We start from the raw sequence: 21024 nt of genomic DNA, 5'->3' as shown, positions 1-21024 counted from the left end.
AGTTTGTAATTTTCTTTTTAATTTCATAAATCATGATGTAATACAATGTTTTGCTTTGAATTTTGCTAGTGAAATATACCTATATTTTTTGTATTTATTTTTTTCTATATCGACTCTGCCCACCCTGAAAAAAAGGGTTGATCCGCCACTGCAGGAGGCAGTGATGCATTATTATATAGGCAGTTTGTTAGTATCCTGTCCAGAGTAGCATTTGACTGGAATGCAAATTTATCCAATGGATTAATACACAATTTTACAAAACTGGAAAGCATGTTTATTAAGAGATTCAAGGGTACCTAGCATCATGTTACGGTAGGTGATCTTGTTGGGGAGAGATAAAAACCCGAAGAGAAGTTGGTTGATTATATACTCAGATAGAAAAACTTAAGCATGCAGTATGAGCCTCAATTGCAGGAGCAATATGCAATTGAGATTATGCTAAAAAATATTCATGGGCCTATAGCATTTCTCTTAAAAGATTTTATCATCAAAACCTTTGAAAAATTACTTAGTAAGGCTTTCAGTTTTCAACTCTCTTTCTTTAGTGATTAGCTATCTTCTGATGCAAAAAAGCTATAACCTCAGAAAATCTTAGAAAATAAATCTGGGTCAATTTCAACTGTAAATAAGTGCAAGCAACCTATGCAAGTTCAAAGGAAAAATTCTTCCTATCAGTCTTATAGCCAACGATCACAGAGATAACAATAGTATCAATCACAACAGTATCTATGACAACAGTATAAGCCATAATAATATCAACAGTAGTAGCATCGACCTTACCCTACGCCAAATGAGAAAAGAAAAAATTGAGAGAAATTCACAGCATTGACTAACATAATTTATCCATTTAAGAAGGAAGTTTTAAAGAGGATATTCAAAAAACTCTTAAAGAAATTAAATTTCAAATTGCCTGAATCTAAGAAACTAGAGGAAGCTGGCAAGTCAGATCGGCCCAACTATTGTCCATATTATCAAATGTTAGCTCATTGCATTAACTTCAAGAAATGGCTTAAAAGGAATACTAAATCTAGAGTGGTAGTGATTCTCAAAGAGTACTTAGTGGATTTGGGCCAAGGATCAGCTGAGTGCGTGATTGGTGAGCCTATTGTTCCTATGTCTTTTACAGATTTTGATGATACATGCGAAATGACTTTATCCTGTTCCTCAAAGAAATATTTAAACAAGCTTTATTATTATTCTTTTCGAGTATTTTCGGGAGCTCAGAAGTCATTTCAAGTTGATGTAACAGCTCTAGAGGATGACTTAGAGATGTCTTTGCTTTCAAAGCTTAAGGAAGCCCAAGTCAGCTGAACTCCCACAATTAAGGAAAGAGAGGAGAGTAGAGAGTGTTTTGTATCTAGAGGTAGAGATCTTCTTGTATCCATTTATCTACAAAGAATAGCCCAAAAAAGATTTCCACCGTCATTCTGACCTTCTCCTCCACATGTTGTCCATAAAGAACAGCCCAGGAAAGACTTCCACCGCCGGTCACCTTCTCCTCCAAAGAATAGCCAAGAAGCTCCACCTATTGGCTGGAATTTTCTTTTATTGAATTCAAGAAATACCTTCCTCTTGATATTTTTTGACCAAGCTCTAATACCAATTGTTGAAAAAAAAAAAAAACTAAAAGGAAGAGATCTTGAATTCCTGCACCAACAGTCCACTAACAACACCTTCTCCTTCACCGCAGGCCATCTTTGCAACTGCAACTCCACCGCAGCTCTTTACTTCCTTGCATGGACCGAGAGAAGGAAGCCTTGCCTAGACTGCAGCCTGCATCTCCTTACTTGGACCGAGAGTCACCACTTGCCTAGACTGATAGCCAGTAGATCTCTGATTGTTGCTCCCACAAGAGAGAGAGAAAGAAAGGAAAAATAGAGAGAGAGAGGGAAGAGGGAGACAGCTCACAGTTTTTGAAAGAAAAACATAATTGGATTTTATTCATTCACTTATCTCAAACAGCACAAGTTACTCCTATTTATACTAAACAACCCAAAGAGGAAAAATGGTAAAATAGCCTAAAATAAAAACTTCTAGTAAAATAAAATTAATATTTCAAATAAGAACCAACACCTAACAAAAAGTCATCATCATTATTAGCTTTATCCCAACTAATTGGGTTGTCTTTATGAAGCCTCATTCACATTATATGATTTTATAACCTAACCTATCAAAATTCATCCAATAAATAGTTCTTAAAACCTAAGAGACATTATCAAAAGACTTAGAGGATAGATGTTACATCTTTAGACAAATTTGAATGTTGATCACACTTACTCAAGGTCTTCAATCTATTTCACACAAATATCAATCATGTTACCTCATTAATGTCTCATTATCAATGCATCTTCTTCTCTCTATAGAACATGGACTAACCACTTTGAGTGAATTTTCCTCATAAAAAAATCCATAGAAGTGATTTCATAAAATCAAAAAGGCCTGCTAAAGCTCATAAAAAATGTTTATAATAAACTGCAAGATTGTCTCACAATGAATCAGAAGACAATTATTGTTATATGCCATGAAAAAAATTAAAAGAATTTACTAGCAAGCTCTTCTTCATATCTTTGCTTTAGTCTCTCTACTGATTTACTTCTGAAAACTTCCCGCTCCTTTATCTTTGCCTACAAATAAATGCGCATGCATCATGAACAACATATAAGTTGTTAGTTCTTACATGCACAGAACAAGCATATGGCAGCCATGGAAGTTCATGAAAAAAAAAGCCACCTCGTAGAGCTTTTTCCATTTGAAAACCACTCGCTTCTGCTTCATCCTCTTAACCACAAGCATCATATTTTCCTCCCCAAATTGTTGCTCGTAGAATCTTTTCCACAAATCATTAGTCACGGGACTGAGATCTACATCCTAAATATATTCCAGAGATATGCAAGGAAACAGATTTAATTATTATTCAAATGAATTCCACACATCAATAGCATAACAGCTTCAGATTCAAATGGAGGAACTCTTACTTGGGTTGAATTTTCAATGCAAATCAACTGATCCATCGTGCAGTGAGGTAAAATGTCCTTCAAAAGGTGCAAATCTACTCCACTCACATCTCCAACGTACCTAAGATTAGCAATTACAGTTCCAACGCAAAGCTTTACCAAAGATGGAGCCTCTCTCGACATCGCCATCTTCGCCCAAATGACAAAGTGGTTAATCTTAACCTTGCATAATTAAAAAACAGAAATTTAGCATCATATTCGCTGCGATTACGAAAGCCATCATCAAGGAAAAAATTTGACGCCGAAAAGGGGCAACCTCTAATCCCCTTTCTCTATACAGTAATCAAATAATCCACGCTCGGTAAATAAATCTCATCCATCGATAAGATCCGCTGGAGGAATGAAATTTAGATGAAGACGAAATAAAACTAGCAAAAAATATTCAAAACTATTAATAATACAAATAACAAAAGGATCCATCGAAACAACTTAGCGGAAATTAAGGGGAAAAAAAGGATCTCACCTCTTAACCTCAAAAGACCCCCCTAATCATCAGAAGAACTTCGGAAAATCAAGAAAAGATACATTTTTATTCAAACACTGCAACTTCTTTCAAGTTCGGAGTTTTTTTTTTTTTTTCTTTTGATTCCGGAGTTGATCGTCGAAATGATCACCGTTGGTCGGTAAAAGAGGCGTCGCCGCTGCTGATTGGAGGGGTTTTCTCGGAGATAAAAATAGAAAAAAAGAACTTGTGTGGCTTATATTGGGTTGGACTTGGTCGTAGGCCCGCTAAACCCGCTCGGGTATATTGGGCAACCATTTTTATGCGAAGAAACGATAGCCTGTGCTGACTTGAACCGTTTTGCAAGTGCCCTTTCGGTTAGTTTTGGGCTAGGCCATACCCACTTGTCTTACTTTATAAGGAAAAAAATTGATATATGATTATTCGGACACCGGGCGTCGTCCGGAGTCAATGAAAATGCACCACATCACCTTTTACTTGGTGCTGAACTCGGTACTGAGCAGTACCAAGCTCAGTACTGCTCAATACCGAGCTCTGTATGTTCGGTACTATGAAGTACCAAACTAAGTACTTCACAGTACCGAGCTCAGTACTGTTTCGTACTGTAAAGTACCAAACAGTAAGTTGTGTCCGATGTTCGAACCTAATAATCTTTCCTTGGGCAAAGCTTGAAACATATTGGGTTCAAATCTATTTAGACATTGTTTATGATTGCTTTCTTATTGATTTTTAAAGTAGTTTTTTAACTAAAAATAAATTTTTTTTTTTCTAAAAAACTATTTAAATAGCAATAAAAAAGTCGTCCCAAATGAAGATTTAGTTTAATTTGAGCTGGATTGTGAGTCAACTTAGGCTTAAGTAGCCCTTGCATTAAGTTTGAGTGCCTTCACTATTTAATTAAATTTTAATACTTCTAACAAAGAAGTTGTGAATTGAATGAGAGATTAGAGGGAAAATGAGGTGAATTAATATTTCTTCAATAATTTCTTAAATTAAATCCTTTGAGTGTTTTTATATATAAATGGTTTTGTTATTATTATAATTATTATTACTATTAAACAAGTAAACGAATAATTTAATGAATTTAAATGGGGTTGCCTAGAGCTTTGATCTTTTACTTATTGAGCATAGCTTATGTGGTGATGAGTTGAGGATGATTAAAATTTGGCTTATTGACTCATCAAATTTTATTTTAATAATATTTTGAGCCAAAAGTTATTGAAGAGATCAAGAACTTTAATTATAAATTATTTACCATGGGATGTTCAAGTGGGCATGAACAAATATGCATGAATTGGATGATGCATTGCCCAACAAATATATTTCAATAAGATATGGTTTTTACTTAGAATTTTTCTCGTCATTCTTGCTCGACGGGTGTGGCTTGTCAAAATGGATTATATATTTGACTAGCATGGATGATCATGTATGTGTCATTCAAGTTGGAATGACATGAATTGTGAGTGATGTCTCAAGGCATTTTTTACCTTTCAAGTTTAAGCTTATTGATATGCCTTATAGTTGCTTCTGTCAAAAGTGAGAAATTATTATGTTCGTAAACCGGATGTAGAACGTGGTCTGGAGACCAACTAGAATGTGTCACGTCAGTAGTAATGAGCCTCGTTACTGAGCATTACCGAACCGCAGTACCACAAGGGGTGACGTGACGCATTTTGGTTAGTCTATGAACGGCGTTCGGTGTCCGCACAAAATAATTTCCCTTTGACACACTAATACAAGTATTGTTTTTTTCTTTTGGTTTTTAATATTTTATTTTATTCTTGTATAGTCAAGAGCTTCGAGATGGATTGATGTTATGGCTATTATAAATTAGATTTTGAATAATGAATATAGAGTAAAAGATTTTGACGTGTATGATGTTTAGTTGTTTACGTTGGATTGATTGATTTATATTGATGATTTTATAGAAACTTTAGTAGATTAATTAAAAGATAAAATAGATAATTCTTCTAATTTAGATCTTGAGGCGTTATATGACATGTGTCCAACTCCTAGTTAAATTGAATACTTGATTGTAAGTTATTTATATGAAATGCACTTTTTTATATATTCTATATTTCTCCTTTCTACAAGTCCCTTCATATTTGTCCCTCAATCCATCCCAACTTGCCCTTTACCCTCTATCATTTGTTTCATGAATGGCTTTGTTTTTTTGGGACATTTAGGTCATTTAAGGCAAACTCACACACACAACGCATACACAAAGACTCGAACCCAAGATCTCTTAGTTGGAAGCCTAATTAAGCGCTCAACCAATAGATCATGGTGAACTGTGTATGAATGGCTTTTATGGGTGAGTAAACCTTGTAGGTAATGATTGTTTGTTGCAAAGGAAAGGTGCGGGTCTTTTAAGTTGCAACGACAGAAGTTCACATATTGTTCATGTAGTGGATTGAAGATTATGCACATGATATCTTCTAAAGAGGTTAAGGTTTTGTACTTTATTAATGCTTCTTAAAGAGGTTTTTTGTACAAAATTTTTAATTTTTGTACTAGAAAACAGCTTTAAAGAGTAATAAGAGAAAGTCATTTCAAATGAAACTTAACTCTTCAATAATCATCAATAGATGGTAAAAGAAAGCATACCTACTAGTGATATCATTGAGTTGATTTCAACCAATGATCATATCTAATGAATAACATATAAAATATATCATATCTACGATTTTAGTTACTATTCCTAATTTCATTGAGTTGATTTCAACCAAAGAAAAGAGATCATAAATAAATACAAAGGAGATTTACCAGATTTAAAAGAGCCAAGTAATTTGACTTTATAGCTAGCCTACATCTGCTTTGTGGGGGGAGAGAGAGAGAGAGAGAGAGAGAGAGAGAGAGAGAGAGAGCTTGACCAATAATAAGAATTGTAAATTATGTGTTTTTTTATTATAATCGGGATTCTTTGATTTTCTTTCCCTATGACCCCTTCCCTAACCAACTTTTTAACTCCATTCTTTTTTGAAAACAAGCTTTACATAAATGGTTGATTGTTTGGGATGCAAGAGAAACACTTGTCTAGTCATTGAGAGATAACATCGAGAAGAATGTTAAGCAATAAAGTTGGATGGGATTGAGACTTTAGTAGCGGGGGTTCAAGGCTTCAAGGCTTGACATAGTCCCCACATATTCAATTAAATCAGTTGGGCAAATTAGTATTTTAAGGAATCCAAGATATTTTGGAATAAAATAATTGGTTGGATATGAATTTTCTTAGGGCATCTCCAACTGAAAAATTCATTTTTCACTCCAAAATGCAGTACGTAATTTATCTCTGATGGAACTCCATTTCTTTCTCCTCTTACCCGCACTTTTTCATCTCGCTGCGAAGGTAATCATCCTTCTCCTCTTTCACGCGCTGCTTCAGCAAATTCCGCAACACAGAAAATTGGCACAGGTCAATAGTACGACGTCAATATTGTCATAACATTGTTCTCCTACCGAATTTTGACTTGCAATTTAGCGTTCAAATGGAGCAAATGATGGACGGCATACCACCATATGCAGTTCGGTTGAAAATGATCTTAATGTGATGATAGATGTGGCCAATCAAAACACATAAAACTTTACCTATTGACTTAGCAATCATGACTTGTGCCCAACTACTGCTGAAATAGAATACTTGATCCCAAATGATACTGTGTTTGAGCATTCAAAGGAATGACCAATCTGAACATTAAAGACTAAGTAAGTTTGAGTACTTAAATTTAGCCGATTGTTTTCAACCTCATATTTTTTCATCATATATGACATTCGAGAAAGAGCCTAACGTTAACTTTTCCATTAAGTTCTGTGTTTTTCTCCGAAGCCATATGCCATATTAAGCATGAGAGAAACATGATGCATGAAGAGTTATTTTACAGATAAACATCTCGATCATTATAGAGAGAGAGAGAGAGAGTTAAAATGCAATTCCCTTATTGCAAAATACAAAGTAAAGCAGGCAGCAGTACTCATGATAATAATTAATCATGAATAATTCATACTTTTCTTAAACATACTATCAAAGGATATGCCTATATTTAGGCTTCGTTTGAGACGGTTGTTTTAGTGCTTCTTAAAGCATTTTTTTTTTACTAGAAAACTGTTTAAGAAGTAGTAAGAAAGTCTTAAGCTTCCTTTGTGATGATTTTCTTACTGCTTCCTAAAATAATTTTTTCATGATTAAAAATTAAAATTTTTATACTAAAAAAATTGTTTTAAGAAAGTAAGAAAAACAGTTCCAAATAAAACCTTAATCTCATACATTAGACTAGTCACTACAACGAACTTTTGTACAGAAATATGACTGAAACAACACTTCTACAGCATATTTATTTCCCACCTTATAAAAATATTCTTTTTCAAGAAAACACACTCACAAATATATATTTATCTATATATATGCATTAACTTGCAAGGCCTATAAGTCCAGTAATTCAAACTTAATGAATTACACTCTGTGATTAATTATTCGGTCTTCGTATAAGCTATCGGCCGTGCCTCATATCCTCCCTTCTCTCTCTTTTCAAGCTTGTAAGGCATGTAAGTCCCAAGCAGTTTATCCCAAGTCACAAAATAAGGATTAGAAAAATTGCGCTTCAGACCATAGAGCTGATGATGTATGTCATGAAATGCGCAATTGTTTGCGAAGCAAAGATGAAGCAAGTTTCCTGGAAGCCACAATCCGCAGTGATCGTCAACTGTTTTAATGGTGGTGAATGAGAAGAAGACAGTAGCTGCGCGAGGACTCATTCCAGAGATGGCGACGGCAATGGCTCCCGCCACCGCATCGGAGAAGAGGCCCTCAAGAGGGTGGTTGTACAGTGCCCCAAATGCATATGGGACAATAAGCGTGTGATGTTGCGAGTGAACGTGCTTGTACAAGAACTGGTTCATGTGCATCAATCTATGGGTGAAATACTGGCATGTATCGAGCACAACCATGGCGACGAAGAACTGGAGAATGAATACCACCATGGAAAATTGTTGTGGAGAGGTGGGTTTATCGCTGCCCGTGATCTGTATTTTGAATAACATTATTGTATTTAGAAGCTGGTAGAACGTCAAGTGCGAATCAGAGCCCTGCATTGGGTATCCATACCTACACCCACTCATGTACCTGTCCATACCCAATGGGTATGGATGAGTATGGGTACGCCCATGACCTTGTGGGTGAGTATGAGTGGGTACTCAATATCAGAGGATAAATCGATTTACATTGCTAATCACAATATATCTTATATTACTATAATCCTCACTATGTAGTGTGCAACACTTAATCATGCTGCAACTACAATAAATTATGATATGCAGCTTGAAAGTTTGCAATCAGAGCAAAGGATAATAAACCTCAAGGCCATCAGTTTGTGACAGACTACGTTCAAAAAACATGAAAAGTGGGTGGGTATGACATCTTGAAAGTCACCATCGATGGGTGTGGGTGGGCGAAGCTTGTCTGAGTAAAGCATGGGTACCCAACCAGAACCCCATGTAGGGCTTTGGTACAAATGGAGGTACATGGTGAAGCTAGCTAGCCAAATAAAAAAAATATGGAAATTGAATATGTACCGTGTAGAAGAGAAGGGAAAGAGTGATATGGATAGATTGTTGCAGGAGGACGCCTTTGAGAACAGTTGTCTTGGAGACTATATTCTTGGATTCCTCCTCAGCCTTAGTGTGAAGCCTATAGTTATTCAAATCTCCCAGAATCATAAAAATCCCTGAATAGATCCAGTACACTAACACAGGTGTAAATGTGGCAAGCAACTCGTCATTCGACAAAGAGAACCTCATGATTTGTTTATTAATTTCACCGACGTTATTGCCTTTTCAGTTACTTGTCGATCCTGCAAGAAGAGATAGATATACAGCTTTATCGCATGAGAAATCCTCTTAAAAAATACAGCTTTATCCTGCAAGAAGATACCTTTGTTGTTCTAATGCTTGCTGTACGACTTCGTCTTCTCTTCCAATGCGAATAGTTGTGCAGATACAGTGGGATATGAAGAATTTAACGAAGAATGATGAGGTACGCTAATGGCTGATCTCTGTTCTATTTATATAGGGAAAACACAGAGAGAGGGAGAGAGGGAGAGAGAGGAGAAAGAGTAAAGAGGTGTATGTGGATAGGCTTTTGCCTAACCGTCTGCTACATGCATTTATTTAATTGGAATGTGACATTTACATGTGAATGCGAGGATTGCATTCGGTTGTTTTCTTTTTTTATAATAAGTATATTACTGATCTAAAGATATTATGGAAATTATGTCACTATTATAAATTTAATGAATATTTAAGTTCAGATTTGTTCTTCAACGTTTTGAAATTTAGCAACAATTTTAGTGATATATGTTTATTTTAAATGAGGCAGTAGTGTTACTTGTTGTGATTGAGGTTTTATGAGTTATGTTTTTAGGTTATAGAATATTATGTTCATATGTAGAAAAAAATAAGCATTTAAAATTATAAAAGTCTACAAGTCTTTAAGATTTTATGTTTTTAAAAAAAATCACAGGGTTGAAAAAGATCTACAAGTTTTAATTTGATATATTATAAAAGTTTGTCAATCTCCACAGCCAAAATAAAAAAAATCAACTGAACACCATTTTTAGCGATTTGATGAATTTCACTATTTATTGGATGCCGATGAACTGTACGTGATGACATTTGATATTGTGTAATACATTGATAAATATTGCTTAACTGGGAATTAATACCAATGAAGTTGGTGGACAACATGAAGGAATGATAGGGCGTTAAGAGTTACTTAGATAGCTGTTGGTCAATTACATATATGCATTATGCAATGTTGGTGGGCAAATGCCAATACATAAATTTGGGCGTTTTATGAAGACGTTATTTGGCACTGGTATATAACATCAGCCACAAACATGCAATAAATCAAATTGAGCGTGATCACAAGAACATGGAGGGAGTCGGGTTTGCTCTTCGAGTCTGAGCGAGATAACAGGCTCTCTAATACACCTACCAGAAAGTTTATACATTGGTGACATTTTTAGAAAAAGTAATGTTTGTTTTCAATAAAAAAACTTAGTCATACACATGGTAGGCATGCAAATAGTGAGTTCCAACATCCTTAGTTGCAGTCAATCGATTTAACTCACCTAACAATATATTCCAACACAATAACTTAGTCAAATAATAAACACCCACAACCTCCTCTATAGATGGATTTTGCCTTAATGCCCAGTACTATTTGATATTTCAAGCATATTTCAAGATTAATCTAGCTATGATTTATTGATTTGGCTCTAATTCTCCTAAAGACTTGATCAAATTAAGACAACACACGTATATATATGAGTGTATGATATTGACTAAAAACAACTACTTGAGCCACATTTCTGTGTGATGGTTGGAGACTATTCAACGCACTTGTAGGATATAAACAAAAAATAAAAATAAAAATTATGTTGAAGCGTTTGATGTAGGCAATATTAATTGTGATAATTACTTGCTATCTTCCTGCATATAATATTTCTTGCTTGCATTTATAGTTGACACGGCGTTAAATATTCATTTCATGAGTATTTAACTATGGGCATAACTTCTGGATCTCAAATTACTTTACATATTTAAACTAAAAAAGTCAGAGCCAGTTTCAGAATTGTGTAAAAAATCTTATCATCAAAACGTGCATCCTGGTGATATGAAAATAATGGGCGGTTTGCTTTGTTGAAAAAAGAGTTAAAAAAAAAAAATTATATTTATAAATATAGTGTAAAATAAATAGAGTATATTTGAAATGTTTTTTACTTGTTTGTTTGTTGTGTATGTATAACATAAATAAAAATGATTGTTTGTTTTGTTCTGTTTGATTTGAAGTACAATGTGAAAATCTCGACAGAGTTGTTCTGTGATGCTATTGGTGGTTGATGATGATTGTTGCCAGCCTGCTAGTGGCAATGGTGTCGATGGCATGCTAGTGACAATTGTGTGGCCAACATGGGCAACTACCTATGGCGGTAGCATAACAAAAAACAAGTGATAATGGTAGGCGACAGTGATGGTTAGTGACAGCGATGGCCGGTGATGATGCGTGATGATGGAAAGCAGCCACCGGCAATGATGGACCCTTGAGTGGCGGGCGACGAGCAACAATAATTGGTGACAATAGCAGTAGCTTGTGCGGTGTATTTGGATATTGGCCTAATTTGCTAAGTTTGGAATTTACCAAAAATTAACAAATGACGAGTTTTAAATACATCAAATATTTACTATGCATTAACACCCTTGAAAACCCTATGAAGGAAACCAATACTCCCAAAATACAGAAAAATCTATCAGTCCTAAGAATTTATTGATTTGAGACCAACTGGATCTAAATTAAATTCTTAGAAGTATAATTAAAAATCTTAAGAATTTCAATTAATCTAACTAATTAAACTTGCATTAAGCATTTAAAAGTAAATATGGAAAATTTATGACACCATTTGAGTGACAAAATGACCTCTAAATTTAATATGCTCATAATAAAATTGAGTGTTACTTGTTGTGATTGAGGTTTTATGAGTTATGTTTTTAGGTTATAGAATATTATGTTCATATGTAGAAAAAAATAAGCATTTAAAATTATAAAAGTCTACAAGTCTTTAAGATTTTATGTTTTTAAAAAAAATCACAGGGTTGAAAAAGATCTACAAGTTTTAATTTGATATATTATAAAAGTTTGTCAATCTCCACAGCCAAAATAAAAAAAATCAACTGAACACCATTTTTAGCGATTTGATGAATTTCACTATTTATTGGATGCCGATGAACTGTACGTGATGACATTTGATATTGTGTAATACATTGATAAATATTGCTTAACTGGGAATTAATACCAATGAAGTTGGTGGACAACATGAAGGAATGATAGGGCGTTAAGAGTTACTTAGATAGCTGTTGGTCAATTACATATATGCATTATGCAATGTTGGTGGGCAAATGCCAATACATAAATTTGGGCGTTTTATGAAGACGTTATTTGGCACTGGTATATAACATCAGCCACAAACATGCAATAAATCAAATTGAGCGTGATCACAAGAACATGGAGGGAGTCGGGTTTGCTCTTCGAGTCTGAGACGAGATAACAGGCTCTCTAATACACCTACCAGAAAGTTCATACATTGGTGACATTTTTAGAAAAAGTAATGTTTGTTTTCAATAAAAAAACTTAGTCATACACATGGTAGGCATGCAAATAGTGAGTTCCAACATCCTTAGTTGCAGTCAATCGATTTCACTCACCTAACCATATATTCCAACACAATAACTTAGTCAAATAATAAACACCACAACCTCCTCTATAGATGGATTTTTGCCTTGTTGCTCACTAGTTGATATTTCAAGCATATTTCAAGATTAATCTACCTATAATTTCTTCATTTGGCTCTAATTCTCATAAAGACTTGATCAAAATAAGACAACACACGTATATGAATGTATGATTTTGACTAAAAACAACAATTTTTGCCACATTTCTGACAGAAAAGTAAATAGTGTGAGTGTGATGGTTGGAGACTATTCAACGCACTTGTAGGATATAAACAAAAAATAAAAATAAAAATTATGTTGAAGCGTTTGATGTAGGCAATATTAATTGTGATAATTACTTGCTATCTTCCTGCATATAATATTTCTTGCTTGCATTTATAGTTGACACGGCGTTAAATATTCATTTCATGAGTATTTAACTATGGGCATAACTTCTGGATCTCAAATTACTTTACATATTTAAACTAAAAAAGTCAGAGCCAGTTTCAGAATTGTGTAAAAAATCTTATCATCAAAACGTGCATCCTGGTGATATGAAAATAATGGGCGGTTTGCTTTGTTGAAAAAAGAGTTTAAAATAAAATACAAATATATATATATAAACATAGTGTAAAATTAATACAGTATATTTGAAATGTTTTTTACTTGTTTGTTTGTATTGTATGTATAAAATAAATAAAAATGATTGGTTTTTTTTTTGTTTTGTTTGATTTGAAGTACAATGAGAAAATCGCTACAGTGTTGCTTTGTGATGCTATTGGTGGCTGATGATGATTGCTGTCAGCCTGTTAGTGGCAATGGTGTCGATGGCATGCTAGTGACGATTGTGTGGCCAACATGGGCAACTACCTATGGCGGTAGCATAACAAAAAATAAGTGATAATGGTAGGTGACAACGATGGTTAGCGACAGTGATGGACCGTGATGATGCATGATGATGGAAAGCAGCCACTGACAATGAAAAATATCAAATGATCAAAGAGGATCCATTTTAGATTGTCTTTAAAAATGTTCTATTAAAAAAAAAAAATCAAAATAACTATATTGTCACTTAGATAAGTCTATAAATAAGTTGACACTAAAGAGAACTTTTGTTGAGGGAGTTTGTAGACTTGGAGAATTATACAACTTTCACCAGCGGCACATGTCAATAGTTGATAACCAAAACTAGTCCAACTTTGCTCGACGTCGGTGCCCCCATCACCTAACATTAATGTTGGCTATTTTCTATTGTTGATGTATGTTATGGATCAAATGCTGACACGTGATGTGAAATAATATTGACCACTAACGACAAACACCGATGATGCCCTCTATCTCCTTACAACAAAACCCACTATCTCGTCAACACCTATATTGCCCAACATCATTAATGTCATCACGCAATGTCAATGCTAGTCATCACCACAAAGTTGCTGGTATGTCCTTTCATGAGGAGAATGGTTGAGTTATGCCATTGGTATTTGCGCAGCATCATAGTCATCAAACAATGCCATTGATATTTGCCCAATATTTAACATTCCTATTTGGCAATCATTTGATGAATACTAAGAATTGGCATTTTATGTTTTTCACTCGCTGAAATCCAACATCGACCTACCTAGTCATAAATCTCCTCTCCTACATGAAAACTGACTGAGTAGACCGCTAATAATTGCTTGATGTTCCAATGAACTATCATTCGATGACTATCAATATCCAACATTTAACCCACCTTCATGGTCGCCAATCTCCCATTTGAGGAGAAAATTGAGCAAACCACTGATTGTGGCATTATGTCCAACATTCTTATTCTCGATTTTCCATCATTTTAAGTTTCCATGTTCCTGATCTATCGCAGTCTAATGCTTTTAAATAATTGATGTTTGTCAACTATTGACAATCAATGCCCATCTCTCCAATAGCTTGGTTTTCTCTCTTATAAGAAGAGTGAACAAATTAAATGTCAATCATCCCTCAATGACAACTTAGGTTTTTTTTTTTTATGGCTTTCTTATTGCTTCTTAATGCACCTTTCTTGTATAAAAATTAAAATTTTTGTACTAGCAAATTGGTTTAAAAAGCAATAAGAAAACCGTGTCAAACAAAGCCTTAGCCATCAGAAGATCCGACCTTCTATTATTAAAGATTTCTTTCAAAATTTATGTGAACTATAATATATTCATACCCAATTTATTTAACTATGAAAAAGAATATTCTTTATGATATATAACTCACATTAATGAAATCATTTCAATTGATTCATACTCAATGAATTTTTTTTATTTTTAATATTTTCATATAAAAATCTCAATACCCCTCTCAGGCTCAGCTCCTCTCAACTTACTTTTCCACCCAATACCAAATACCCATAAACTCTTTCTCTAAAATTTCAAATAATTTAGAATGCAATAATTATATAAAGCCATCATTGGATAGACGTAGAAAAAAAAAACATGATTGCTTATGAGCCATGGCAAGTACTAACAATTTCAACATAATCTTTTTCATAGAAAGTTGGAAGAAAAATACAAAGTAGCAACTTTTTGTCTTCCTTCCTTTTCCCTTTTGATGTTCAAACATAATGAAAGAAATTATATACCTTTATTTTTATTTTTTCCTATTTTTCTGATCCATTAAGTCAAATACAGATACACATCACATATATAAGCTTCAAACTCATAACCTCTTGATTCGTAGCTAAAGCTTCGAACCAACAGACCAAGATGAGCTGCGTTCCCTTTAATATTTTACTTCAAAACCTAACACAACCTTAAAGTCTATAGTTGCTTTGCAAGTCAAATCGCATGAAAACAAAAGCAACTCAAGCTAATCAACTCCATGATGAAATTTGATCTTATGGCCTAAAGAATTCATTTTAGACTTCTAAAATTCAAATGGAGTGATTATTCTATTTCTAGAATGAAAGAAGATTTTCGATTAGGGTTTCTTTAATACAATTTTAAAATGAAAATATGGTTCACTGATTGTGATTTCTTCCTTGATATTTAATGTTAATTAATTCAGATCACGAGGAGTTTATATCAGTTTAAAAAAATTTTGAACCACATAACAAAAAGTCATTCATATTCATTAAAATAAAATGAATGAAGAAAGTCATTAGTAGCTCAATTAATATTTGCTTTCAACCACTTAAAATAACTAACAACTCCATTAAATATAAAGCCATTCTTAGAGTTATTATGTAAGTCGAGCAAAGTTCGAGCCAATCTTAGTTTGAGCTTGAGCTTGATTTTTATTCTATGAGTTTGAACCGACTCATGATTTACTATGAAAAAAATATGATTTACGTAATTATTTCAACAAAATGATTTAAAGAACAAAAAATATGGAGGAAAAAAAAAGCTTAATATAAGATAGTGAGATATATTTTTTTAAATAAATTAATAAATTTGTACTTAAAATCATGAATACTACTACATTTTAAATGCATTTTAAGCGAACAATTTTTTTAAACAAGTCAGCTCACGAGCTAACAAATTGAGTCAAAAATGACTCAAGCTTGACTCGTTAGCTCATCGAATTCCGCACACGAGCCCTTGATCGAGCCGAGTCCGAGTCGACTTGACTCACTTACACCCCTAAATTATAAGTATTTGAATTCGACTTATGAGAACGATTTACATGATAGTTATCGCCAACTCTTTAACCATTAAAAAGTTGAATTGTCAACTACTAAACAAAGGAATTTGTCAACGGATCTAAAATTCTCGCTTGTCGATTAAAAGTTCTTATCAGAAGAACTACTGAGGGTTGACAAATAAAATGCGCAATTTAAATAAATACAATTAATTAAAAATATCAATCACAACAAAAATAAATAAATAAATAAATAAAATCATTCTTATAGTCAACTAATTGTCACGGCCGTCAAACTAATGTAGGAAGCTAATACTTGGTCAATGCAGGGCGGTTTTAAGTTCTTTCTAATGAGCTGTCCCATTCTCTTACAATGTCCAAACGCGTTGCACCCACTTGGCAGGAATTTGTCCAAATGATAGCAAAGTATGTACTGAAATAAATTCCACATTGTTTGTTGATAGATAATTTTACCAACCTTTGCTTTGTTCGAAGTTTTCACACTAAAATGTTCATATTTGACTTAATAAGAGAACCAATTAAGTGCGGGTTAGGAGGTAGGGGTGTCAAAACCGAGTTTCAGGTTGGACCCAAATTGACCCGGGGTTCAAACGGGTCAACCCTAACCCAACCCGGATATGTAAACAGGTCGAAAAGTCTGACCCGTCGGGTTGCCGGGTTGACCCGACTCGACCCGGATTTGGGTTCTGCCAGTGTCGGAACGTCGAAACGGCGGCGGGTGGACGGCGGATGAGGGGGCGGACGCGACACGCGAGGGATTGCGCTGGCGGGGGCAGCAGGGCACGCGGGCGCGGGCACTTGGGGCAGCGGGAGCGGGGCAGCAGCCGGGGCGCGGGCAGCGGGTGGGAATCCAAATTTTTTAAATTAAACAGGTTTTTGGGTTGACCCGGAAACCCGTCGGGTCAAATCTTTTATGTTACATGCTACAAGTCTCATCCATGCTTGCTCGCTGTGCAATCCATCATAATCTCCTCTTCTTCATAGGCCATTATCTGTTGTTGTGTCCTCAAAGACTCTCGTCATGAACTTCTTTATATGTCATAGATTGGTTGGTGCTTGCCCCTAGCAACTCTCATCACAAGCTCCTCTCTTTCGCATATCAGTACTCCATCGATGCCAATGCTGATCCTAGTGAGCCCCCATCATAACTTTGCCAATCGAATTTGAATTCAAACCAGTTCAAATTTGTTTCCAAATATTTATAAGTCCAATAAACAGTAAAAGAACACCAGATTGCTCCTAATTGGAGATAATTTTATAAAAAATAAAATTTTAAATAAATATATGTTTAATATATATGATTGAAGAATTTTTTGCATATAAATTGTTATAAAGATGTAGTATGTTAAAAAAAATTAATTGCTGTTATTGCATGGAGTTATTAATGATTTTTAATATAAAAAATGAACAAAAGAATGCATTATTTGATTGTCATAGATAGTTTTCATTCAATGATCATATTTTTGGATATAAATGTAGTTTATAAAAATAGTATTTAGAATAATCCTTCTTTTGGGAAGCAATAAAACTCTGTTTTTAAAATCAATAAAAAAGTCATTCTAAACGAGGCCTAAATCTTCCTCTCCACTCCACACAGAGTGATCAAATATAATATGGGGTTTCTATCATTCCATAAATTATCAAAAATAATCGCGGCTAGTTCAAACTTAACTCGTTAGCTCATCAAATTCGACTCACGAGTCATATATCGAACAAAGCCTGACCTGGATCACGAGTCGGCATGACTCACTCACACTCCTTGTTGGAGGCCCTTGGAAATATTATGTGTATGTTATACTATTATAATATTATATATATACACGAGTAATTTTCTTTTAAAATTGATATAAGTTTCACATGCAATGATGAAGTACAGGAGGGGAAAATAAATAATTCTACAATATGTGTAAAATTTTAAAATATTGTGTATAAGAAATCTCTAGTTCATTATAAAATAACTATTTTTTAACGGACAAAAAATAGGCCTGTTAAATATGCATCATTAAAAAAAAAATCTTAAACGTGCCAATTTAAGAAAATAATAATAATAATAATAAGAAGAAGCACTCGTAATATTTTAGGTAAGAAAAAGTCAAACAACTATCAAGGCCACAACTAGGGTGGAAATAAAAATTGGTCAATGCAGGACGGCCCGAATTATTCCCACGTGGCAGAAATTTAGACTACATTTGGCATGATTTTAATAATTTTTTAGTACAATTCTTTTTTAATTATAAAAAATTAACTACAATTTTACTTTAAAAAATAGAAAAAAAATTGTCTCAAATGAAGCCTTAATCCATCACACAATAATTGATAAAATCATAAAATGTTACTTAATTAAATATACAATTACAAATTTCATATTATAGAAAAGTATCTTAAATATTGTATTAAGTTAATTCTATGGCACAACACATATTATAAATAATGAGAGATTTAGATTTTGTTAGGGTCAACTTTTGACTATTATTTTTTCATTGCTTACATTGATTTTTTATGTTAAAAATCTGCTTTAAGAAGCAATAAAAAAGTCGTCCCAAATGAAGCCTTATTTCATTCAGAATAACTTTCTTACTTATTTATTTTTTATATCACAACTATAATTTCTATTTGTCCATTATTTTTTTACTACTTTTAAGAAATTTTTGTACTAAGAAACTACTTTCTACAACTGCTTTCATGCACAGTAACTTTACGAAAACTTTTATAAAAAATTGCAGTCATCTCAAACGAATCCCAAGGATATGTTTGGGATTGCTACATCATTTTATAAAGTTGTTTGTGTAGAAAATAACTTAAGCTACTATGATTGTTAAAAACTACTTTCCACCACAAAAATTTCTAATAAATTAAGTTTTCCCAATCATAAGCTAAATCAATTACAAATAATGCTAACACAATGTTAATTACAGATAAGATTAACATATTAATGATGTTTACAGCAAGATGGAGCAATTAACAATCCTAGATTGTCATTAATTTACAGTTGGGATGTTGAGTATTAAATCATATAATTGTATTTAATATTTTAATGTACCTAAAGATTGTTCTAATCAATTTATTTGACTTATAAAGACGACTAATCCACCTAATAATACAGCACCTAATTATTTTATAGGGCTAAAAAAAGTAGACTCTAAATTTTATTGAGATGCATTTAAAATAATATTATCATAATGGACATTGTTGCGGGCTACAATATATGCGGTAATAGAGTGAGGGAATTCACACAAACAGAGAGAAGATAAAACACTAATAATTTTTATGTGGAAAATTCTGAAAAGGGAAAAAAACAACAGGCCACATCCAACCGAAATGATTCCACTAAATTTGGGTGAGTTACAAAACTTGACCCATCCTTTAATATGGAGAAAGTGAAATTATAATAGTTTAGGGAGTTGGGCAGAAGTCCGATTATGGTTGGCGGTCGGGTATAAATCCAACAATAACTGATGGCTGGGCAGAAGTCCGACAACGACTGGTGGCCAAGTAGAAGTCCAGCAATGGTCGGTGGCTGGGCGGTGGTCAAGGAGAAGCTTGGTGGCTAGAGAGATCTCATATTTCTTTTCCTTTTTCCACTTCTTCATTCTCTTCCTTCTTCATCTACCTCAAGTGAAGAATGAAGAGTCTATTTATAAATTTCTGGGAATAACATGACTAGTAAACAAAGAGAAGATCAATGATATGCTGGGAGTGTTTTGAATGGAAGGCCGATATCAACTCCCTTGATCATAGATGATTTATCGAGTATTGAGTGTCTTAACGATGTTGGAGTTTAGTGATCTTGGGTTCGTTGGATTTGTCTTGTCGAGCCGCTCGATTCTACTATAAACATGTTATATTTTGATATCATTTGGTCATCCATTTTATGCTTTGAATATTTTAAATGAGCTTCGAGTCCTCAATTTGGTCCCGTTTGGGCTCGGATTGGATCGAATTTGGTGTCGTTTGGTTCATCTTTTTGAGATGTTCAGCTCGACTATAAGTTTGCTAAAATCTGAGTTTGGATGGTTCCATATTTAATTTTAGAAGCTTCTTATTCAAAATTGTCTCCAAATTTATGCTCGATCAACATAAATTTTTATTAAATATCAGACATATTATCTATTACATAGCTGATTTGAATTTACATGAATATGTTAACATGCAAATGAATATATAAATGTGTATGTACACATGCATATCATAGACTACTGCATTAATTCATCATTCAATTTGCAAAATATCATATATTGTAACTAAATAATGTGCAAATGCAAAATGCATCATATGTGTATACATACAGATATGTTACAATGCATACATACAACAGCCACATAAATATATCTAAAAAAACACATACATAAGTATATACATGCATGGGCCCCGACGAATGTGTCATATACACACATGTGACGTCTAAGGATGCTGTGCAAGTCAAGAAATGAACATATGTTCAAGCTCGATCCTTCTATGTGGGTGGATAGGAGTCGACATGATTTGAACTATCAAATAAGTATACGACCGTGATATCAACCAGAATATTTGTTTCATACATTCATATTAGACATTCAAAGTCTAAAATAAAAGAAATGCACTAACAAAGGCATAAAACCAATGATGAACCCGATCTTCTGTCGGGAAATAGATAGAGTCAATAAATTTGATCGATAAAGTAAAATC

General features: G+C 33.8%; 2 protein-coding genes across 4 annotated transcripts in view; both read right to left on the bottom strand.

Annotated features, from left to right (window-relative positions):
• Positions 1 to 3602, bottom strand: part of LOC110114554 — a 13730-nt gene extending 10128 nt beyond the window's left edge. Inside the window, exons 1-5 of one of the 3 annotated variants that reach the window (XM_028692830.1) lie at positions 3478 to 3601; positions 3271 to 3382; positions 2976 to 3176; positions 2731 to 2868; positions 2546 to 2624 (exon numbers count right to left, since the gene is read on the bottom strand). In XM_028692830.1, coding sequence (XP_028548663.1) covers positions 2546 to 2624; positions 2731 to 2868; positions 2976 to 3143 — 385 coding nt within the window. In that variant the 5' untranslated portion in view covers positions 3144 to 3176; positions 3271 to 3382; positions 3478 to 3601. Of the gene's footprint in view, positions 1 to 2545; positions 2625 to 2730; positions 2869 to 2975; positions 3177 to 3270; positions 3383 to 3477 lie in introns of all 3 variants that reach the window. The other 2 variants (XM_028692829.1, XM_028692828.1) reach the window with 2 other exon arrangements.
• Positions 3603 to 7715: 4113 nt separating this feature from the next.
• LOC110114549 (sphinganine C4-monooxygenase 1) lies at positions 7716 to 9553 on the bottom strand. Its single transcript, XM_020847466.2, has 3 exons — positions 9404 to 9553; positions 9046 to 9323; positions 7716 to 8496 (listed from the first exon to the last, which is right to left on the bottom strand). The coding sequence occupies exons 2-3, from the start codon at positions 9268 to 9270 to the stop codon at positions 7945 to 7947; spliced, it is 777 nt and encodes a 258-aa protein (XP_020703125.1). The 5' UTR covers positions 9271 to 9323; positions 9404 to 9553; the 3' UTR covers positions 7716 to 7944.
• Positions 9554 to 21024: the final 11471 nt, after the last annotated feature.

This window comes from Dendrobium catenatum, unplaced genomic scaffold (assembly GCF_001605985.2).
Source record: "Dendrobium catenatum unplaced genomic scaffold, ASM160598v2 fragScaff_scaffold_157, whole genome shotgun sequence".
Lineage (NCBI taxonomy): Eukaryota > Viridiplantae > Streptophyta > Magnoliopsida > Asparagales > Orchidaceae > Dendrobium > Dendrobium catenatum.
The sequence above is the reverse complement of the archived record's forward strand: the minus strand, read 5'-3'. Positions and strand labels throughout refer to the sequence as shown.

Excerpts from the sequence above, each read along its gene's own strand:
- LOC110114549 (XM_020847466.2), bottom strand. The coding sequence starts at position 9,270 with ATGAGGTTCTCTTTGTCGAATGACGAGTTGCTTGCCACATTTACACCT. Across the intron at positions 8,497-9,045 it reads TTTCCCTTCTCTTCTACACG|ATCACGGGCAGCGATAAACC; the intron begins GTACATATTCAA and ends TTCAAAATACAG.